This window comes from Lycium ferocissimum, chromosome 8 (genome assembly GCF_029784015.1).
Source record: "Lycium ferocissimum isolate CSIRO_LF1 chromosome 8, AGI_CSIRO_Lferr_CH_V1, whole genome shotgun sequence".
In the NCBI taxonomy this organism is placed as follows: Eukaryota; Viridiplantae; Streptophyta; class Magnoliopsida; order Solanales; family Solanaceae; genus Lycium; species Lycium ferocissimum.
The window spans coordinates 31401488-31426118 of NC_081349.1; the positions used below are offsets into that span (position 1 = coordinate 31401488).

The following is a 24631-nucleotide window of genomic DNA, read 5'->3' on the forward strand; positions in this document are numbered from 1 at the left end:
AATAAAAATTGGCCTTTTCTCTTTCTTCTAAATCAATAAGGCTTTGTTTTTGCTGCAACTTCTCATATATAGCCTTTTCTCTTTCTTCTAAAATGGGCCTTCCAGCATCGTATCCGCCACCAAATCCACCGCCACCTCCATAACCACCACCATCAAAGTCATAAAGTTTTTAAATTTAATCCCAATTCTTAATTCGGAAAAAGTTACCAGAAAATGATGGTCAAGATTTATTCAATAAAACTTGTGACATTGAGATTGTGTGTCTCTTATTACACAATCTGGATCATAAGAAAGATGATGATTTTTGTTATGAGCTGATCAATTAGGCATTTGAATTTCATCATCTGGGTTGAATATATTACTGAAACATAGTCGTCTTCATCATTGTCATCGATTAATTTCATCGGGAGAAATGTGAAACATAGTCATCTTCATCATTGTCGTCGATCAATTTCATCGGGAAAGATGGTGTCGGCGATTACTTTCACGCCAACCAAACCCACATTAATTAATCTATCTAAGAAATGAATTTCATATTTCTTTTATTATGTAATAAAACACATTAACCAAATTTGTTTACAAAGAAATAGAAAAGAAAAGGAGAATGACATGGAGAAGGGGAAACAATATTGACGGAAATGGCAGATGATGGGTGGAAAAGAACAAGAAAGAGAAAGGAAAAAGAGAAAAGAGAAAGGCGTTATTTGACTTTGCCCGAGCTTAACACAGATGATCTGAGCCTCAATTTTTTCTCTGTTCGGCTTGGAATTCTTATATATAATTTGTTGATGATAATGGAGGTTTGAATGACAAAGATGGGATTTTGTGGTGGCAGGCGGCGGTGGTGGTGGTTGGAAGAAGAAAGAGAAAAGGGAGAAGAAGAAGAAGAAGAAAGAGAAAGAGAAAAAATAATAAAAGAAAAAGAAAAAATGAAGGGTCGGTAATTTTTGACGTGACAATGACGTGACAACGATGTGACAATGACGTAAGCGCGAGTGTAATATTTCAACGATGTGAGAGTGGTATTATTTTTAGGGTGTAAAATAATTAAAATAAAAGTTGTTAAGGGAGTATATAAATACTGACATAAGTTTAGTTCTTTAAAGTGAGTTTAGTCTAGGATTCGAGGGTGAAATGATGTCTTTTTTCTTGATAAATAATTTTTGCAGGTGCAAGTACATAATAACGTATGCACATCCACGTGACTTGCAACCAATAAAAAGCATTTGACATACCTTGATCTTGATCGTTCAACCTCCTACTATATATGCTACCCGTCTTTCTTTTTTTTTGTTTTTTTGTTTTTTTAATTTGAGCTAATACAAACTATTACTTTCTCTGTTCCAATTTATGTGCAATATTTGACGAGGTATGAAGTTTTCAAAAAATTGATTTTTATAAATAAAATTGTGGTTTAAAATAAGTCATAGATATTTGTAGGAAATTCTGAGTTTTGGTTAAAACGAAAAAAGCGAAAATTTAACCAAATAGAATAAAAAAGCGAAGCATTTGGTTTGGTTTGGTTTTAAATTTGAAAAACCGATAATATTTGATTTGGTTATGGTTATAGTAAAAAAATAACCGAGATAAATAACCGAACAAACCGATAATTATATACATAAAATTTATAATTATTTATATGTATAATATTACTTTTCATAAATAATTAAAGATATTTTATACCTTTTAATTATTAATTTAATTTTGGTCTACTTATTTTTAAGGCCCATGTCTTAAAAGAATATGTCAAGTCCAACAATCCAAGCCCAACTCTAATAAGTCGTAAAGCATAAGGGTAAAAAGTAAAAAATCCTACTATCTCTTTTCATTTTACATTGCCATCGGCGTGTCTTTCACTCTCAATATGCGGCAAAAGTTCGCCGCTTGTGGTAGTGAGGAAAAAAGAGCTTCATAAGAAATTTGAAGAATGTCAACAACAACAACAACAACCCGGTGGAATCCCACAACGTGAGGTGCAGGGAGGAGGGTAGAGTGTCTGTGACTCCGACTTTCCAAGGTAGGACGAGTTTGTTTAGAAAGACCTCGGCTCAATTTGAAGAATGTAGAGAGAGAATATTTGAATTGTCACGGCTAGTCATAAATTGAAAAACCAAACCAAAACCGAACCAAGCCGCAATAGCAAAGGTGGTTATTATTTTACTTGGTTTGGTTATGGTTTTAGACATTTAAAAACCGACTAAATTGGTTTGGTTATGGTTTTAACCAATAACCGACCCAAACCGAACCATGAACACCCCTAGATATTTGTATGTCTATAAATCATTTCGTTAATGACTATATTGAATGTTTAAAGTTAATTTGTTACTAAATATAGAAAAGCGTCATTCTTGTTTAGATAGACTGGGAAAAAAAAAGTATCATATATTACATCTCAATTTCGAATAATGGTTGAAATCGAGAATTTATATCTTTTATTAATACAAAATATTTAGTTTATCTAAATTATTACTGTACTTTATAGTTTTGTTTATATATAAGTACTCTCTAATAAGATTAAAAGATCCTACCGAACATTAGAGTTAACTAAATGTACTAACACGACTAAAAATTAACTCCAACTAATTGATATCACTTATCTGCATGAGTTTTAAGACATCTTACACCTTTAATACAACTTTTTTCATGTAATTTTATATCCGCCTGTAAGAGAATAAACATAAATAAGTAGTAACTTCAATGTTAACAGATGCGAAATTCGAAATTCCTCGTTGTACTTGTACAGTACATTAGAAGATAAAGAAAAGCATAATATATATCTGAAAATAAATTTGTATTTTTTTTTTAAATAAGAATTGATTTAAAATTGATTTATTTTGTTTACGATGCTTCATATACGATTATCAATTTAAAATTGATTTATTTACAAATTTTGTATTTCTACAAGTTATTTGGATCATGTGGTCTGTAACAGAAAATTGGTTAAATATTCTAACCCGTATCATATAAATTTCTTATTAATTCAAGATTTTTGCCCCGTCTTTTATATTTATAATTGCTAATTGCTATCTTTGATTCAAGCTGCTCATATTTTGTAAGAAAAAAATTGAACTTGAAGAACCTATAAATGGATGCACACGTTTGTTGCTCCGAAAATCGACGCTTCACACTCTGCCAAAGAGAACCCTTCTTCTAGCGTTGCTCGCGAAGAGTCGCCATAAGATCACCTCCAAAGATCTTTTTTCCTCCAAGTATGGTTTTCTACTCCCCTTTTATTTGTTTGTTACAATTTTTGTGTTCATGAATTTGGAGTTTTATTCCTGAGTTTGACATTCTCTTTGTCAAATAAGGATGTATTGACATTGGTTTCTATTGTTGAATAGTAAAACTGACTCCTCTAGCACCAAAATCTGTGTTAAATTAAAATTGAAACTGGTTTAAAGTCTCTTCCATATTGCACTTATAAACATGACAAGTTTCTAGACTTTGATATTAGAGAATAGAATTGTAGAAGGATGGGGATTAGTAAGTAGTACAGAATGATGCAATTGTTGTTTGGAGATTAGGGCCTAATTTATATTTTAATTCTGATTGAATCATGAGGTGAAACTCCTTCAGAAAGAAAAGAAAAAAAAAAAAAAACAGAGAGAGAGACTTGATTTTATCTTATATTGGACTAATTTGCCGAAGTGCTGCACAGGTTTACTCAATTAGTATTCATGAATATAATAACTACAAAGTGCTCACTTTACACAGGAGCATAATTACATAGACTTCTTTAACTAAAGAAGTACCTAATGAAATTCATAATCAAAATTTTAAATTATTTACAACATTATAATTTACACAAAAATAAGTAAAAGTAAAGAGAAGAGTATATGATGTATTGATAATCAACGTAATTGTTACTATCAAAGAAAAAAGATGAAAGTATTTGCAGTTTCACTAATTCTGATCAAGTCGCTAAATGGTTGAAGAATTTTTTTAAACATGCATATATTTAAACTACTAAGAATGCACAAGCATTTTCATTAGGTTAGATAGATCTTATGTAACTGAAAAGCACTAATTACCTTGAAATGTCGTTCGCCTTTTTTAACCTTCAAAAATAATATTCACATTAAACAAAATTGTTATTTAATTGTTTTCCTGTTTATTAGGATTTGGAGATCGACAAAATTTTGTGTATCAAATCTTTCCTTATTTTATGCTAGATAGGAGTCCTAATGGCCTTTAAACTCTACTTCAAATAATGTTTAGGAGTAATATTTAAGATATTTACTATATTTAAGTTCTAAAATCAATTGCTATGGTTAACCAAAAAAGAAAAATCAATTACTATGTAACTTTGAGTTTAACTAAATTTTTTTGGTTCGGTAAATAACACCGCAAACATCTTTCGGCTCAGTTGAAATTAAATCCAACTTTCTAAGTTTTTTTTCCCCCCTTTTTCCTTTTCTGGCTGAGCATAAAGTACTTCTGTTCATAAGTAGTATCTTATTAGTATTATTTGAAGAAAGAAATGATTTCATTTTTACTATTAAGGACTAAACTTTAATTTTTTTTAGTTTAAATTAATATATAAAACATTTTTTTTTAAATGTGACGTTTTAATCATATTAATAAAGTTAAACGTAGGCAGAAATATCTAAAATTTAATTTAATCAATTATTTATTTTATAGAAGATGATTTAAACTCTATAGTAATATGAAATTGGAAATTAAGCCCAACTATCAAAATATTGAAATACAGATGTAGTTGTTTTTTTGTTAATGACTTTTACCGCATAATCCTTCAAGATAACTAAATTTATGCGTGAATAGTAATTATAACAAAAATTATCTCAAACTTGATCAACTTTACATAGTAAACTCAAACTTAAAAAAAGGCATTCTTTTTTTTCTTTTCTTTTTTAAAACATGAATACAATTTAAACTGAAAAGTATTTTGAGAATTTGAATTCTTTCAACTATGATTTTCAGTAAATAATTTTCAGCACATAGGTTGTAAATAGACAATGACACAATTTTTAAAAGTTTATCCCAATTCATGCAAGTCACCTAAAAAATTACATACTTTATAAGCGTTTCTAATAATTTTTTCTTTTAGAATCTTTAGTTTTTTAACAAAGTTTTAATATTAAAAAAAGAGATAATTCTTATTTGGATAATTTCTCTTATATAAAATACAATAGGGGTGAAGTATGCTAAGCTTCTTATACATAGCTATCTCTTAATCCTTGCGGCTATGGATAATGGGTCAATTGGTGTATCCATCGATTGACGCGATACTGTGCGTGTAGCAAATGTGGCCAAACTAGTAAGATTAAAAAGATCCTCACAGAACATTAGAGTTAACTAAATGTACTAACACGACTAAAAATTAACTCCAACTAATTGATATCACTTATCTGCATGAGTTTTAAGACATCTTACACCTTTAATACAACTTTTTTCATGTAATTTTATATCTGCAAGAGAATAAACATAAATAAGTAGTAACTTCAATGTTAACAGATGCGAAATTCGAAATTCCTCGTTGTACTTGTACAGTACATTAGAAGATAAAGAAAAGCATATTATATATCTGAAAATAAATTTGTATTTTTTTTTTAATAAGAATTTTAGAGGTATTTTTTTTTTCTTTCAAAACGCAGAGAATTTTGAATAGCGGTCTACTTGAATGTGGCATGTGCAATTTATGAATGCTGTCACGCCTCTTTTGGTGCGTCGGTGCACACATTTGGACTAACAAATACACCAATCACATGTCAATCTTTATAATTTTGAGTAAATCAAGCACTAAATTTCTCATTTTGAAACTCCTTTTTCTTCAAAATATCTTTTTATCGACATTCAAGTTATTAAACTCAATCACATTAGTTTACTACAGCTAACTGAGCTAAGTAATAAAGTTATCCCCAGAGATTATAAGCCGGTAATAAGTATCATACTATCATGGTTAAAGATACAGTTAAGCGCAAACTGCGATCATCTTTGATAGAGAGAGTTTTTCACCAGAATGTGATTTTCGAGCGCGAATTCGATTAGTCGAAACAAAGCGAAATGTAACACAACCTAATCTTAGGGTGGAAAACCATAAAAGGTACTCAATAAAATTAAAATGAAAACATGTACGGAGTATTAATTATGGTTAGTAATATCAATTGCATAAAAACACATCATATGTTCATTACTGTATATATGCAAGCTTAGCTTTTCCGCCAAAGAGTCAAAATTCTCTTAAGAGGGGAGAATAATTCTATTTTTCAGCACGAAGTACCATTTTCAGAAAGGAGTAGGAAAAAAAAAATCATGACCAGGAGGCAGCAAACAAAAAATTGAGTAATATTTAAGAAAATGAAAAGAGAAAAATAATGATATCCACATGAAAGTATGGCCAAACAAGACAGTCTACAAACAGATGTTCTAAAGCAATAGTACAATCGACCCTAAATCTCAATAATACATTATGGGTGAAGCTCATTTTTTGTTCTTTTCTTTTTTTAATAATTTTTCTTGGTCAATTTAATCATTTGTTGTATTGTTGGCATTACTAATTCAAATTCACACTAAATAAAATAAAATAAGACAAGTAGATCAACAATTCAGATTGAAACTGAATAGAGCAACTAAGGGAGGTAAATCGCTACTACCGTAAAATAATTTATTCTTAAGAGTTCAAAATCGAGATGTTTAAGTTAAAAATGAAGATATTATATATATTTTTTGGTTTGTTGCAAAAAGAGCGTTTCTTTCTATATTTAGTAAGTTAAGTACAATTTAAATATCTTACATGACAAGTTTAAAACAACAAGATTTAAAAAGACATTTTAGTACATACACATATCTTCAATTTAGGACCACACAAAATTAAAAAATCTCCTTTTATTCATTAAACTTTGTGCAAGTCAAATTAAGACACTTAAATTGAGAGAAGAATTAAATTTAATTGAAAATGTTTAAATAGGAATCTATATAGCCGATCTCAGTACATTTGAGATTAAGACTTGTAGTAGTTATTATATGAAGAGATTTCAACTATCCCTTCACAATCCTGAACCCTCGATGTTTCAATCAATGTCTAATTTAGAGGGTTGGTTACGAGTTCACGTCAACGTAATAACTATTTCCCATAAATCGTAGAAGAAATCCACTGAGATATCTATAAATATTGAGTGTGAGTCCAATTTTTATTGCTCAATTATTATTATAATACTATTAATTTAAGATCGTTTTAGAAATTCGTAGTTTAAATTATGAATCCGAATTCACCGTTAGTCTATTTGATTCAAAGTTTCATGCTACAACATTTCTCAATCATGATTAAACTGATTTTGTTACCCTTAAAATATCTTACTGCCTCTGCCCCATATGAGTTGTCCTGTTTCATTTTTCGAGAGTCAAGTTAATCAATTTCCGAAGTAAATTGGACAAGATCAATTTAATATTAAAAAATTATAATTTAAATTTTCAAAAACTACACAAAAAATACTATAAGTTGTAATTTTTCTCATACCAAAATGGTGAAAAAATATATCTCAAAATGTCAGTCAAAGTTTATATAGTTTGATTTTTTTTTTTAAATGGACAAGTAATATGGGACAAATGGAGTAATAAAAATTGTTTTGAAATATAAACTTTGGTCTGCATTAAGCTACTCCCTCCGACTCATATTACTTGAGCACTTTCCTTTTTGCACGCCCTTTAAGAATTCATAATCATAAATAAAAGATATATTTTATTACCTTATCTCTATCTCTTTCCAATAAATACATTCTAATTAATATTGACTATTTTCAAGAACATTTAATACTAAGGTTAAGATGGGAAAGATTTAAATAATTTGATCTTGATTTTATTGATGAACAAATAATTTGGGAGATATAATTTTAATAATGTGGTCAAATAATATGGGATGGAGAGAGTAGTATTAATGTACTTATATCCTTTAAAAATATCTGTTGTAGATCCCAAGGTACATAATCATGTGACCTTGTTCTAAAAATCACACTGGTAAAATTGCCAAGCTGGCATGATCCTAGTGGATTCATCAACCGTGTGGGCTCCACCTGGCACTGCCACGTGGCTTAATGTTTAAAACGGGGTCCATCACCGACGCCGTAACGTGGTTTGTAGGACCTACACATCACAGAAATAACGTGGGGTCATGTTGCTGATAGCACGCTCTCCTCACGTGACTTAGATTTCATTTTTGATAAATACTCTTTTCGTCTCAATTTATGTGTCACTTTTCGCTTCCCGAGATTTAAAATTTTGACCAACATTCTAAAAAGTATTTTTTTACCAAATTGATATGAGAAAAATTATAACATATAATAATTTTCGTGTAATTTTCAAATATATACTCCCTCCGTTCACTTTTACTTGTCCACTTTAGACTTTTCATGTTGTTTCAACAATAATAAATTGAGTAAATAATTTACCAATGTACTCATATTAATTGATGCATATTTTTATTGGATTTGAAAAATAATTTGAAGTGAGTAATTAATACTATGGGTAAAACAGAAAACACTAAATTGTCTTATCTTGATATACTAAAAGTGATAAGTAAAAGTGAAAATCTATTTTAGAACACTGGACAAGTAAAAGTGAACGAAGGGAGTAAATTTTAATCTTAAAATATTAAGTTAATCTAATCTAATTTAATTTCAAATTTAATCAAATTAACTCTCAAAAAACGAAAAGCATTATATAATCGGGATAGTGGGAGTATGAATTTTCTGAAAAAGGCCCTTATGAAGTTAATCTCCAAGGTAAAGGTTTGAAGTTGACCAATATTGATTCATTATGCCGACCTGCTTTTTTTCAAGCATTATGCCAAACTTGGAAAAGTAAAAAATCTATAGTAGAATCTAATTTTTGTGCGTCTAATAGTCTAGCTTTTTGACTTAAGTATCATTATTCTAGTCGTACGTACAGTCACATATTCAAAATTTAACAATACTTTGTTGATTTTATGTCTTTTTTAAGAATTTTAATTACGCTCGAGAGCCTAAAATCATATTATTGCATCGATAGACAATTGAACAATATTCTTTCATTCCGATGGTAAAAAGTATCATCAAAGAATTACACATTTTTACTTTCTTTTCTCTCTAAACTTATATGGTTGAAATATTAAGTTGTACAATCGCAATATATCGCTGAACTACGTAGGTATGAAATATCTAAGCTAGGGACTATTAGAGAAAAATCACACGATGATATGGTTGAATTTGAATATTCTTTTGTGTGTTTGTGTGTGTGAAAGTCAATAGTGTGAGTATATAATTAATTAATAATTTAATACTAACGAGAGAGTTAGAAGTCCAATTTCAAAGGAGTTAGGAGAAAGTGAGGGGACAACAAGATGTGAATGATAATATAAAATTGCATGTCTAACAACAACTCAATATGTCTCATTCAAATTACAAAAAATTCCGATTGAAAACAACCAAGAAGCTTAATTTGCTGCTAAGATTATGGTTAACAATTACATCCCAAAAAAATTGGTAAACGTTGTACAAAAACTTTAAAAATTTAAAAAGATATTCAAACCATATCTACGAGTGCTCAGAAATAATCAATGACATGATCAATATAAAATTTTGAATCGAATTGGGGGTGTGAACACCCGCTACTTTAAACGTAAAATTCTGAATCCGCCTTTAGTCAATAAAATAACAAATAAGTATAACCCCACAAGTGAGGTCTGGGAGAGAGGGAGGTGTACGCAGACTTTTCCCTTACCTTAATATATTGATAAAGCAATAATTTAAAAGTAACATGGTCATAATAATAATAATAATAATAATAATAATAATAATAATAATAATAATAATAATAATAATGCAAATAACAATCTTCCGATATATGATTTTCTTATTACACATATGAATGGCGTACCTATTTGAAATTTTATTTCTTGATTGCATGTAACCCCGTGTGCTCAAGCCCAATTTCCTGAACATGATCTCATTGTCAATTGACACATAACTTTTTTATTTATTCTTTCACAATATGTACTTTCACTAAATTAAATAAAAATGAAATTCTTATTGTACTACTGGGAATTAGGCAAAGGCTACAAAACTACTCTAAGGAAATATTTTTCGCACTAGTTCAGGGATTTTAAAGTGATAAAAAATAGTTTAAACTTACTGCTGTTGGAAAATTCGTAAGTCGGATGGTTTTGAAGTGACAAAAATAATTTAGTGATTTTCGTAGGAAAAAACAAAAGATGAATTATTTTAAAGTGATAAAACTAATTTAGCAGCTTTTAGAGAAAAAGAAAATGTAAGTGGCATCACCATTTGGACTTTGCAACTAATAATACTGCAAGTAGATTAATAAGTTTTTAGATGACTATGCTTATTTGCTAAAGGTCATTATATTTGTTAGAGTACAAGGGTACCCCAACTACTTGATTACTTATCTTTGAAGAGAAGTTTTGATTATGGCAATCATTTGGTTTTACAGTTTTTTCCATTGCTACTCAGTGCGAAAAGAAAAAAAAGAAAAAAAGATACGTACAAACTCTGTTATTAAATAGTTTGCTAATGTTATTTTTGATAATTTGTCGTTCATACATCATTAGATAAGATAAGTGACATTTTTTACTACAATTTAGCAGTAGAAGTTATCCGTAGCTAATTCATATTCTTTTTAATAATCTCTCTATTAATTTCTCTCTCTCTCTATATATATGTGTGTTTCTTCTCTTGTTTACGTAAATGTGTGGTTTGGTTTCTCTTTTTTGTTTAAGAATTTTACCATATGCCTAGCAACCTGCCATTTGTATATCTTTTGAGGATTTCTTTCAATATTATTAGTCTAAACTACTACTCTTGCATTTGTTAATCACACACAAGAAAAAAAATGTAAACTTAAAATAGTGCACCACGGCCTTCTTTTTTTTTTTTTTTTTGGCAAAAACAATACAAAATGAACGTTATTTATTACTTTATGAAAAGTAGAGTCTTTTAGGAAGTGATTCTATGAGTGCAATCCAAGTTAGTTAAAAGGGTAAGGATGCATCATGAAACCCATTTTCTTTCCCTTTTTTCTTACAAAAAAGAAGTTTTATTATTACTTCAATTAAATATATTTAATTTATTTAATTATAGTTTATAAAATAGATTATCATATCTTTCCGTTTTGTCTGTGCTTTTTTGTGTGTATAGTAATTGCTTTAATTTTTGATACTCGATTGAGCATTTTTGGATCTAAACTATTTTAAATATCCGAATATAGAAGTGTTTTGATTTTTTAGAGAAAAAATCTTGGAAATATCAAACTATCACTTATAAATTTTAAGTTATCACTGGATTTGGCATACGATTATGTCTTGATTCATCTTTTATTTTCTTTCAGAATTTCTTACTAAATATTTTCTATACGTGTTAATGCAACTTTAAGATTGTAAAAAGATATGTTACATTAATAATTAATGTACGCAATAAAAGCAAAGTGGCAAAAACAGGCAACTGGGTATCCTACTTTCCCTTTTTATCTTTAAGCAAAATATATGAAAAGCAACCAAATATACATTACAACTAATAGCACAGATAAAGATACGCGTCATTTATCTACAGAGATATGAATTTAAGCTATATATAATGTATCAAATATTTTATACTACATTGTAATTTAATATGTAAATAGTTACCATTTTTACTAGATTATCAATTAGTAATGCTTATCACAAAAACTTGATATATTTGTTCTAAGTTATCAATAGACAAAGTCAATAATTTTTTTTTTACGTCGATATACAATTTTTGTTCCGAGGTGTGATACTATGATTTACTGAAAGTATAAGAATGAAACGAGATAGATTAAAAATTGCATGGAAGGAAGCTCGAAAAACTCAGACTTAACTAAAGATAGGATAGAACGTAAAAAAAGAGTCATAGTAAGTAATATCCACTAACAAGAAAATGAATATAAATAATTAGAAGTGGTAACAGATTGCTTACTTCGTCGTTAAGGTCATCCAAGAGGAGAACATACAAACATAGAAGTGCAAGTAAAAATCACCTATTTGTAACGACTATTACTGAAGATTACAAATACATTATTTGCTAAAAGTCAATAATGTGACTATTATTCATATCTAGAAAAAAGCAAATAAACGTGCAGATTTTTTGGCAAATGAATGCTAAATACATGAAAAAGATTTGGTAGTACTGTATATAAAAAGATGCGATAAATGACATGGAGTTTTTGCTCAAGAAATATAACTCACGAAAGATTTTAAGTATAGTTAGAATATTAATATCATTTGTTTCAAAATTTTGTAAATGCTATCACGAAATGTTATTAAAAAGAATATATGATACAACATAACATGAAAAATCAGTTTTATGGTGAATGACTGATATAGAGAGGTCTGACCATAGTTTCATTATAACTTTTCAATTAACCAAAACAAAAGTAGGAAAAAAAATGTTTTTGAACAAAAAAAAAAATAATGAGTGTGTTGTGGGGTTTCTTTTTCGGGGGGGGGGGGTGTGGGACCCAATGGTGCTGCAATGAGAAGAGTGTATTGTAGTAAGGGAGTTAAGGGGTGAGACTTAAACATGACGACAATGGAAGGAGGTGCGGTGAGTGAGACTTAAAATATACAGCTAGCAATTTTAATACAATTCTCTTACCAACCCATCAATCACTCTCCCTCCTACTTCCATACTTCTCCTTTTAAACTTTCTTCATTCTCATTTTTCCTAAACTCCTTCATATTCCTTCTACTAGCTAGTTTCTTCAAGGTACATATTATTCATTCATTCACAAATATGTAATCTTCTTTTGTTGCAATGGTTTGGTCTTTGTTTTATGTCTAGTGTTGCTGTCTTGTTCTTCATTCCATTTCCCATTTTGTTGCTGTCTTGTTCTTCATTCCATTTCCCATTTTCTTTAAAACCCCTTCATATCTTTTCTAGCTAGTTTTTTCAAGGTACATATCATTCATTCATTCATTTTTCTCTGTTTGTCATAGCACTCATTCATTAAAAAAAAAAAAAAAAGTGATCTTTTTTTGTGGATGTTGCAAAGATTTTTTTTTTTTTTGTGGGGTTCAGTTTTATTTGAGGCTATTGTGTGTTTAGTGTTGTCTTCTTGTTTTTCATTCCATTTCCCAATTTCTTCAAAACCACTTCACATCCCTTCTCCTTCTAATGTCTTGAAGGTACATATTTTTCATTCAATTCATTTTTCTATGTAGTCATTCATAAAAATGTAGTCTTTTTTTGTGTGTGGGTTTTTGCTTTTAAGGTACATGTATTTCATTAAAATGTACTAGTCTTTAAGACTTTAAAGTACATGTATTTCATTCAAGTCCAGTTAATCCATCCCAGTTCAAATGGAGTACTTTTTTTTTTTCTTGTGAGTGTTGCAAAGTTTTTGTCCTTTTTTTGTTTTCATTTCTTTTTAAGGCTACTGTATGGTCACTGTTGTTTTCTTGTTCATTCAATTTCCCAACTTCTCCACTTCTTAAGTTCTTTTTCTACTAGTTTCTTCAAGGTACAACATTATTCATTCAAAAACATATAGTTTTTTTTCTTTTTCTTTTTGGGTTTCTACTTTTGTCTTCTTTAAGGTACATACTATGGACTAGTACATTTTTTCTTGTGGGTACTTCAAAGTTTTTGTCTTTTTTTGGTTTCATTTTCTCTGAGGATAAGTATTGTCTGGTTACACTGTTGCTTTCTCTTTTTTTTTTTTTCTTTGTTTGCTTCACTGTTTCGTTCATTCACTTTCTCAGTGACTAGGAAAATTTTGCAGTTTCCTTGGGAGTTGAGCCCTGAAATTACACTGTTTCCTAAGATAAATAAAGTACTAGCATAGAATAATTTCATTTTGTATGTTACTAAGAAAAGAGAGGGAAGAACAAAGAAGTTCCATTTCTTTCTGAAATTTCAAGTTTTCTTTGTTGTCTGTTTGGTTCTTGAACAGAAAAGCATAGAGAGAAAAAAGTGAGTCTTTTTGTTGTGTGTTGCTTCATATGTTGCGTGGACTCTTTAAAAAATATTGCCGCACTCGTGTCGGATTCTTAAAATATACACTTAGTTTTGAGTATTCAACACGCATCCATAGACATTTTTGTTAAGAGTTCAAATGAACCAAAAAAAATTGAATTTTTAGACATATCTAGGCATAAAGTTTCAAATTTTATACATTTGTGACATTAATGGGATACAATTTTTCTGAAATTTTTTTAAGACTCTGAACATTTTTCTGCATTTGGGTCTACAAATTCTTGCATGTTTAATGTTTCTTCTTAAATTTTCATTATGGTCTTCAATTTTTTATTTTTATTTTTTTGTTAAAAAAACAAAATTTTCTTGCAAATTTCTATGTGTCGGTGCACTCAGTGTGAACTCTGCATATTTCCCAAATCTTCTTTTTAAAATAAATTTCTTTATAATCCCACTCTACAAGAATCTTGATAAATGTTATTTTTGGATTGACAAAATTCCAAAAAAAATTCAACCTTTTTCTTATAAAATGTGCCACGCACCATTTTTGACACCTTGGCTCCAGCTTGAGTACATTGTGTAGTTTTGGCCCCTACCCTTCACATTAAATTTCATTTTTGTCCCTATATAATGTGCATACATATATTGTACTAGCTATCATTTCTTGGTTAATTGAAAGTTGATGAAACTTCTTGTCGAGTGGTAGTTGTTAATAGTCTTGTCTTAATTTTTGCAGGTAATAGTTTTTAGAGTAGAAAAAGAATCAAGAAAGTATAAATGGGGCCAAATGTGGTGGATGAAATTGATTGTGGTAGCTTCTTTGACCACATTGATGATTTGATTGACTTCCCTCTTGAAAATGAAAATGTTGGCCTAAGTTCTACTGATTGCAAAGATTTTCCAAGTATTTGGAATAACCCGTTGCCGGATTCCGATTCCCTTTTCTCCGGTAGCCACCGGAATTCTGCCTCCGACCTCTCAGCCGAGCTCTCAGTTCCGGTGAGTGTTTACTGTCTGCCGCTACTGTCAGTGCATATAACTTAAATAGGTATTTAATGAGAAATGGTCAAAGTTTAAGTGATTGATGTGGGGTCTAATTCTATTTTTCTCTCTCATCATGTGATTAGATGTAAAGATTTAAATATGTTTTGGTTAGTGAATGATTAAGTTAATGTTTCATGATTGGAGAGATTAGCTCTTTAATGGGGATTTAATGATGATTCATTGATGGATTATTATACGGTTTTGTTGGTATCTGTTTGCCAGCTGGGCTGTCGGTGTTAAAGAGGTACCAGACATTTTATTTTGTTTTCTATTCTATAGTAATACTGATATTGTTGAGAGTTTGGACTGGTGCTATAGCACATATGCTGAAGTTATGTTTTTTGTCATATTAGTGGTGACTAATCTGGACTTTGCGCGTCGTAGGGCCCACTAAAGGAAGAAACGTTCCATACCAGGAGTTCCTCCGTTTCCTAGGCTCGAACCCGTAACCTCTTGTTAAGGGTGAAGCGAATACCACACATATGCTAAAGTCAATTTTTCCATATTAGTGATGACTAATCTGGATTTTGCACATCTTAGGGCCCACGCTAAAGGGAGAAACACCAATACTAGGAGTTTTTCCGCCTCCCGAGCTTGAACCTTCACCCTCTGGTTAAGGGTGAAGGGAATACCGCACATATGTTAAGTCATTTTTTTCCATATTAGTGGTGACTACACATCGTAGGGCCCACTAAAGGGAAAAACGCTCCATACCAAGAGTTTCTCAGTTTCCAGGGCTCTAACCCAAGACCTCTAGTTAAGACGTAAGGGCGAAGAGAATACTGTGAAGAGAATACTGTTTATCCACCACACTCATTAATGGCTAGCCATGTGATATATGCTTGGTCCAGAGTAATTAATGGCTCTTGGCTCTGAGGGTTTTCCCTCATGGTCCAGTCTTTTTCAACTTCCATCCCTTGCCATCATCATAAATGACTACATTACAACATTCAATTTGCACCAACAAAAGTGTGCTAACTATGGGCAAAATTGAACCAACATTCTATTGAGAGTCCACTCATCATAGAAAGGGACATTGTATCTAGTAAGTGATGTTTGGCATACTGTTCTTGCTTTACTGTTAATTTGCACGTACAGTCACGCCTCTCTATAACAACCATCCTCTATAACAACATTTCACTATAACAATTATGTAGATGTGGAACCGATGTTTCATGTTATGTGCTATACTATAATACTTCTTTGTAACAGCACTTCGCTATAGCAGCCACAAAATATCTGATCAAACTATGCTGTTATAGAGAGGTTTGACTGTAGAATGTCATAAACCAACACATAGTCATGCTTGAGTTTGATATCATATAATACAACTCTGAACTCTGTCTGATATATTTGTCATCTTGTTTTACAGTATGAGGATATAGTCCAGCTTGAATGGCTTTCAACATTTGTGGAGGATTCTTTCTCCGGCGGGGGATTGACGCTAGGGAAAGAAAACATTCCTGTTGACAAAGAGCCATCAACCCAAGGCAAGTTCCAGACTTCGAGTCCCGTATCTGTGCTTGAAAGCAGCAGCAGCAGCACTAGCTCGTCCTTTTCCAGCTCGGGAGAAAAAGCTTTACCCCTTAGTCCGTGCCACCGGGGTCCACAACGTGCTCGGACCAAGCGTCCTCGCCCAACAACTTTCAATCCCTTGCCAGTATTTGTTGCATCAGAGAATTTCGCGGAGTCTCCCATGAAAAAGATTCTGATGAAACCGGCTGCTGCACCGGAACAGAAAAAGAAAAAGAAGATCAAATTTTCTATTCCTCTAGCTCCGGTCGAGACAAATCAGAACCTGGTGGCAGAACAAACGGTTAGGAAATGCCAGCATTGCGAGATAACAAAGACTCCTCAATGGAGGGCAGGTCCAATGGGACCGAAAACTCTATGCAACGCTTGTGGTGTTCGTTACAAGTCAGGACGACTCTTCCCTGAATATCGGCCAGCTGCTAGCCCTACATTCATTCCATCAATTCACTCAAACTCTCACAAGAAGGTTCTTGAAATGCGAACCAACATCATCCCGGACAACAATGCCATAGCCAGGATCCAACCGGAGGTCAACCCGAGCAACGAGTTGGTCAAGGAGGAGCCCAAGTGAATGAAAAGAAGCAGAGAACAGTTTCCTAGTCATAGTCTTATTATAGTCCTTGTCATTTAAGTTCTTAGTGTTATTTGCCTAGTGTTTTTTTTCAATTGCTTTCTTCATTGTTCTTTTTGTATAGGGATGTAATATGGAGATAGGGAAAAAATAGATGATCATATTTTAGGAGATTAGATTTAAGGGCTAAGCATTAGTGTTACTTAAGTTTCCTTTATAGTTAACGAACAGTTTGGGTCAGTGTTGGTCTTGTTAGATGTTTAAAGCTTTTATTCTTGTCCTTGAGATAGGAATCCTTTTTGCAGTTTATTTGTTATCAGGCAATTCTGAAATAGTAATGGTTTATTTTAAATTTTTGTAATAAAATTTAGTCTATTTAATTGGTGAATCAAATTTTAGTACTTAGCGTTAATTATTATGATTAAAAAAAAGAAAGCAAATTGCCTAACACTTTACCACGAATCAAAATGTCACAAGTTTAAACCTTAACTACTCAATCGGATTCAGTACTTAACATTATTTATGATAAAAAATGAATGCAAATTGCAAGTTATCTAGAGCCATACCATGAATCACATTATCAGAATGTCACTGATTTAAACCTTACCATAGAGTCAGATTTTAATGTCTAACGTTATTTTATAATTAGAAAATGAATGCAAGTTGCAACGTGAACAATAGTGTACAAGTTTAAACTTCAATTGCTCAATCAGATCTTGATACTTAACGTTAATTATGATATAGAAAGGAAAGTAAATTGTCTGTCTTCTTCATATGACAAATCAAAGTGTCACAAATTTAAATTTTAACTATTCAATCAGGGTTAGTACTTAACATTAATTATGATTAGAAAGGAATACATATTGCAAATTATTTGACATCATTCCATGATTCACAGTGTCACGATTTTATATCTTAATTGCTCAATCGGATTTTAATACCTAACATTAATCATTCGATTAAAAAGATGAACGTAACTTGCAACGCAAATCATATTATCACAAGTTGAAACATTAATTGTTCAATCAGGTTTTAGTACTGGTCAATTAGATTTTAATACTTGACGTAATTATGATTAGTCTAATGTCATACGACGAATCAAAATGTCACAAGTTTAAATCTTAACAATCTACTCGAATTTAGCACTTAACATTAATTATGATTGAAAATCAATACAAATCACAAGTTATCTGGCGTCATACCATAAATCTCAATGTCACCTTATAAGTATCATAACTGGACAATCGGGTTTTAATACTTAACGTTACTTATAATCCCGATTATATAACAAGATTATAATCTTGGTTATAATGCTAGGACGAAGACAATGTCATTTTGAACAAAATGGCCCCTAACTAATTAGTAGGATTTTAATAACTAACGTTAACTATTAATATTAAAAAACAAATGCAAGCCGCAACGCGAATCGTAGTGTTACGGGTTTAAACATTAGTTCCTCAAATCACATTTCAGTAATGAGCGTTAAATAAAGAGATAATGGTAAAAAACTCACCTCAAATATAATTTTTTTCAAGAGGTTTTTACTTGAACTATCGGGTGTTTGCGTATTCTATCTAAACTATCAATCAAGTATTTGTATTTCCTATCTAAATTATCACCAACTATTTATCAAAACACACCCCGACTAGTATCCAATGGTGTGTGGTGTATCACCTCTTTCTTATTCAATTAAAAAATGTGTCAAATGCACTCCACGGAGATAATCAAAGGAATTAATTAGAAAATTAAAAAAAACTAAGAGATAATGGTCAAAACACATAGTACCTTCGTCCCAATTTATATGGTATAGTTTGACTGGACATAAAGTTTAAGAAATAAAGGAAGGTTTTTGAATCTTGGGGTCTAAAATAAGTCAAAAATATTTATATGGTTATAGATCATCTTATTAAGCATAAAAGGTAAAGTTTAAAGCTAAATTATTGCCAAATAAGGATATGTATCATTCTTTTTGGCACAGACTAAAAATGAAAGTATATCACATAAATCGGGACAGAGGGAGTATGAAATATCACTTTTTTGCGAGGTCCAGCACGAACAGATACTAGTCGAGGTGTGTTTTGATAAGTAATTGGTGGTAGTTCAAATAGGAAACACAAACACTTAACTAGTTTAGGTGTGTATTGATAAATAGTGTAGGTGATAATTTAAGTAGAAAACGAAAACACTTAGATAGAAACTAACAAAAAATATACTTAGGGGTGTTTTTGACCATTATGTCTTAGTAGGTGTTTGGCCATAGAAACCAAAAAAAAATTCGAGTTGGAGTTGTGTTTGGTCATAATTTTTGCAAATAGTATGTTTTTGTATGTACTTTGTCAATAAGGTTTTGATTGTGAAAAATAAGTTTTTTCTGTTTTTCAAATTCCAAATATAACTTCAAGTTGTATTTGAAGTTTTCATGCCAAACACTAAAAAGTGAAAAACATTTCCGAAAAAAAACGGAATAATTCATATGGCCAAACGGGTTCTTAAATAAATGATTTTATAAAAGAGGAAAAAAGTGAATAAATAATTAAGTTCCGAAAATACCCCTACCATCACCACTCAGTGAATTTCAACAGAACCAGAAAGAGGGAAAATCAGGAGGAAGAGCTTTTTTGATTTCAATATAAAAACAAAGCTCTTTCCTCACTTTTTTTTGTTCTCTTTTCATATATACGTATATACGTACAAAAATACTTAGTATTATATGTATATACGTACGTGAAAATATCTCAGATCGAAGTTAGGGTTAGGGTTTTAGATTTTAAAAAAATGTCAGGACTTCATAGATCTTCTAGCGCTCCTTCTAAAAATGGACTTCCTCCTCAGGAACTCCTTGACGATCTTTGCAGGTACTTTTTCGCCTTGTATTTTTCTAATTTTAATGCATTTTTAGTGATTCAAGTTAATTTTTTATCTACTTGTAGTCATAAGTTCAAAATTTAGATTTCTTCTGTTGTAATTTTCAGTTATTCAAGCTATTTTTAGATTTGTCTGTGTAATAGTGTACTTGTAGCTTATAAGTTCAAAATTTAGATTTCTCCTGTTGTATTGTTTAGTGATTTAGACTAATTTTCATGAGTAGTATTGATTCAAGTTAATTTTTGTCTACTTGTAGTCATAAGTTCCGAAATTTTACGTTGTGCTCTTTATGTGATTTTGCGTACTTCATTTTTGCTTTTTCCTGGTGTATTTTTTAGTGATTTAGACTAATTTTCGTGATTAGTAGTGATTTAAGTAATTTTATAGTTTCATTGCAGGTACATTTTCGCTTTTTTCGTGTTTTATTGATGTATTTCTTAGTGATTGTAACTAATGTTTATGATTAGTAGTGATTCAACCTATTTTTTTGTGTACTTGTAGTCATGAGTTCAAAATTTAGATTTCTCCTGTTGTATTGTTTAGTGATTTAGACTAATTTTCATGATTAGTATTGATTCAAGTTAATTTTTGTGTACTTGTAGTCATAAGTTCCGAAATTTTACGTTGTGCTCTTTATGTGATTTTGTGTACTTCATTTTCGCTTTTTCCTGGTGTATTTTGTAGTGATTTAGACTAATTTTCGTGATTAGTAGTGATTTAAGTAATTTTATAGTTTCATTGCAGGTACATTTTCGCTTTTTTCGTGTTTTATTGATGTATTTCTTAGTGATTGTAACTAATTTTGTTGATTAGTAGTGATTTAAGCTAATTTTTGTGTACTTGTAGTCATGAGTTCAAAATTTAGCTTTTTCCTGTTGTATTTTGTAGTGATTTAGACTAATTTTCGTGATTAGTAGTGATTCAAGTTGTTCTTTGATTTGATTGTGAAATGGTGTACCTGCAGCACTCATAAGTTCAAAATTTAGCGTTTTCCTGTTGTAGTTTCTAGTGATTTAGACTATTTTTTCATGATTAGTAGTGATTCAAGCTATTTTTGTGTACTTGTGTTGTAGTCATAAGTTCCAAAATTTTGCGTTATGCTCTTTATGTGATTTTGGGTACTTCATTTTCGCTTTTTCCAGGTGTATGTTGTAAGTGATTTAGACTAATTTTATTAACTAGTAGTGATTTATTTTTTGGATTTGCCTGGGAAATAGTGTACTTGTAGCGCTCATAAGTTTGAAATTTAGCGATTTTCTGTTGTAATTTTCAGTGATTGAAGCTATTTCTTTTAAGTATGATTCAAGCTATTGTTTTGGATTTGGCTGTGAGATAGTGTACTTGTAGCGCTCATAAGTTCAATATTTAGCCTTTTTCTGTTGTAATTTTCAGTGATTCAAGCTGATTTTCTTGTTAAGTAGTGATTCAAACTATGTTTTTGGGTTTGACTGTGAAATAACGTACTTGTAGCGCTTATAAGTTTGAAATTGAGATTTTAATTAGTGTTAAACTTTGACTAGGAGAGTTTCCCAAAGAATAGTGGTCATAAAATTGGATAAAAGAGGACGGCTGCGCTAGTTTAATGACACCGTGAAAGATCGTTTAACTATGGTTGATTCGATAAAGAATGAAATGGACCTGAATCGCGCGTAATTGACATAGAGGATTCACACAAATGGTGTGGGTTAATGATGGATGAGGTTGAATAAAGGAATGAATAGATATTCTATTCTACTTGAGTATTTTGTGCCGTCTTAAAAATTACTGTCTTTAAACTCTTTCTTCTGCAGTTGCATCGCTACTAATTCAGTTGATTTAGATAGGATAATGCTGTGAGTTATAGACATAGTTCTTGTATTCTGACGAAATAGTTTATGTTACTCATTAGTGAATTCCATTTGTCAATATTATAAACACCGTAAGTCTTAAGCAAATTTGAGGTCTGTCCTGGCATATAGCGTTTTCTATTTCATCTTCAATTTCTTGAAGTTGTTTGTAGTAGCTTGTGATATTGTTGACTTTCTTTGGTTAATGGTAGAAAATTGTGAGGTTATGCATTTGGTATGTCCTTCTTTGATTAATGTGTTCTATTTCTTTGACGCAGTCGGTTTGTATTGAATGTGCCAAAAGAAGATCAGCAATCATTTGAGAGGATTTTGTTTCTTGTGGAGTACGCACATTGGTTTTATGAAGACAATACTGTAGAAAATAATCCGTCATTGAAGTCTTTCACTCTGAAGGAATTTACTTCCTTAAGTATCCTTTGATGATAAAACCTAGGTCTATAATTATTTAAATGCAGAGAGTACTATATCGATCTTGCAGCAACTTACCTCTTTCATTGAGATTTTCATGTTTTACTCCTTCGAACTTGAATGCCCTCTCCCCTTGTCTTTTGCATGCATGTAAATTTGCCATTTGGACTTGCTTTTGACACATTAGATCATAAAGTATGTCTTTGATATTAGTGATCCAAAAATTAAAAAAAAAAGGTGGGGTTGGGGGATCTTTGATACTGCTTTGTTTTCCATAGTTATAGTCTCATCATTATATGTACTTCTTTCTTATTTTCTACATGTTCGTTTTTGGGCCAAGGGTTTAGATGTTTCTCTTAGTTGGGGCTGAGTGTTATATTTGTATTTGTTCTTGTTTAACTTTGCTTTGAGACCTCCTTGAACCTGCAAAATGTTCATATAGACTGGAAATATAAAATTTTGAGAAGGAATTTATACTGAAATTTTAAGGTGGACATATAATATAGGGTCACTGTTTCTGACTTTCATAAGTTGCTATGCTTACTTCTACGTTGGCTTGTGTATCTGTGGATGAGCATATGAGCATTCCGGCTTTCCTTAATCCATTCACAGTGTTCAACAGTTGTGATGTTTTAAAACCATATGTTCCTCACATAGACGACATATTCAAGGACTTCACCTCTTACAAGGTTCGAGTTCCTGTAACTGGGGCCATAATCCTTGATGAAACTTTTGAACGGGTAAGTTTCGTTTGCATCAAAAGCAGCATATTCAAGTTCCTTGTCCTTAAGGGGATAACTCGTATCTTTATCATATTACTGTTACCATTTAAAAAAAAAAGTATCTTTATCAGATTCTTTTAGGTGATCAAAAAGCTTTCTACATTATGTGCTTTATTGAGCTTGTTACCTTTTAGGACCTATATTCATGTATGACCCAATGAATAATATGTTACTGGAACTCAAAACATTGTTGCCTTGACTTTTTGAGGACCTACGTTCATTTTATTAGATTCATTTTTCTCTCCTTTTTCTATTTATTCTTATGATTATCCTCACTTTGAGCATATATGTCGTGCTATCAACTTTTTGAGGACCTATGTTCATTCATCTACCGTCATTTCTATCTCGTTTTCTTTTTTTCTATTTATTCTTATGATTATCCTCAATTTCCCACATAGTGGGAATCTGCTGGGTATGTTGTTGTTGATTATCCTTAAGTTAAGCATATATGTAGTGGGTATATTGTTGTTGTTGATTATCCTCAATTTAAGCATATATGTAGTGCTATCTATGAAATTAAATAGATGCGTGTCCTTGTAGTCCTTTATGCCTCTTTCTTAAAGACATTAGATCTCATTGATTATTTATGCCAAATGCAGTGCTTGCTAGTAAAAGGATGGAAGGGTTCAAGTTGGAGTTTTCCACGTGGGAAAAAGAACAAGGATGAAGAGGACCACAGTTGTGCAGTTAGAGAAGTATGCATTTCTCTTTACTTATATAGTGCTCCAATTGACATTAAAGATATGATGAAAATGCTTGTAGAAGTTTAAAATGGTTCCAGGGTGTGGCCTAGTGGTCAATGAAGTGGGTTGAGAATCATGAGGTCTCAGGTTCAAATCCCTGCTGAGACAAAAACACTAAGTGATTCTTCTTACCTTTTAAAAAAAAAAAATACTAAGTGATTCTTCTCGTCCGTCCTAAGTCCCAACCTTGGTGAACAGAGCTACCTGATATCTGTTGTTGGTGGGAGGTAGCAAGTATCCCGTGGAATTAGTCGAGGTGCGCACAAGTTTGGCCTGGACACCACGGTTATCAATTTTTTTGGCGGGAGCCATGTTTATTTGGATAAATTGCTTTTTTCCTTGATAGAATAATAATGTTCATTAAAAGAGGGAGAGACGTGCCTGTAGACAAGGAGTATGCTAAAAACAGAAAACTTTACAAAAATACATGGTTTTTTACAAAAGACGTCAAATCTTCTATACATGTAGAAACCTCATGGGTGCACCAAAAAGAAATAAGGGATAGAGGCTATTCCTCAAAGTGTTTAAAATCTTTCTCTACTCCCTCAAAAGTTCTCCTATTTCTCTCTCTCTCTTCACAAGGTCTACATACGTTTTAGAGAAGCCACATCCCATGCCTTTCGTCTTCTCCTTCGTCTTCTATAGGCCCAGCTAAACATTATGGTTTTCAGAGTAGGGGAAAGGGAATAGCTTAAAGTGTTACCTCGTATCATATGCTTGTTGCTTTGTTAGAATCTCGTGTAGATGCAAGATGGTTCTTTACTTTATTAAGTAAGAAGGTAAAAAACCACATTGCATGTGTTATAGCTCACAAACGTCAAAAAGAGGGAACGATAGAATAGTTTGGAGTTTTGCCTCGAGCACACGTGTTATAAGTCACAATTGTTAAAAAATCGAA

The 24631-nt window shown here is 31.3% G+C and overlaps 2 protein-coding genes across 3 annotated transcripts in view; both read left to right on the forward strand.

The window, feature by feature from the left end:
* The first annotated feature begins 12564 nt into the window (after nucleotides 1–12564).
* On the forward strand, nucleotides 12565–17395 carry LOC132068014 (GATA transcription factor 8-like). Of its 2 annotated transcripts, none has more exons than XM_059461469.1 (3): nucleotides 12565–12731; nucleotides 14677–14939; nucleotides 16357–17395. In XM_059461469.1, exons 2-3 carry the CDS (start codon nucleotides 14718–14720, stop codon nucleotides 17086–17088), a joined length of 954 nt encoding a protein of 317 aa, XP_059317452.1. In that variant the 5' UTR covers nucleotides 12565–12731; nucleotides 14677–14717; the 3' UTR covers nucleotides 17089–17395. The 2 variants fall into 2 exon arrangements, with proteins under 2 accessions (XP_059317452.1, XP_059317454.1); XM_059461471.1 differs by lacking the exon at nucleotides 12565–12731 and adding an exon at nucleotides 13327–13485.
* Nucleotides 17396–19778: 2383 nt separating this feature from the next.
* The window catches only part of LOC132068021 (mRNA-decapping enzyme subunit 2), a 14897-nt gene continuing 10044 nt past the window's right edge, over nucleotides 19779–24631 (forward strand). The window contains exons 1-4 of the mRNA XM_059461478.1: nucleotides 19779–19943; nucleotides 22058–22209; nucleotides 22821–22948; nucleotides 23590–23685. Of these exons, the coding sequence (XP_059317461.1) occupies nucleotides 19864–19943; nucleotides 22058–22209; nucleotides 22821–22948; nucleotides 23590–23685 (456 nt within the window). The 5' untranslated portion in view covers nucleotides 19779–19863. The remainder of the gene's footprint in view (nucleotides 19944–22057; nucleotides 22210–22820; nucleotides 22949–23589; nucleotides 23686–24631) is intronic.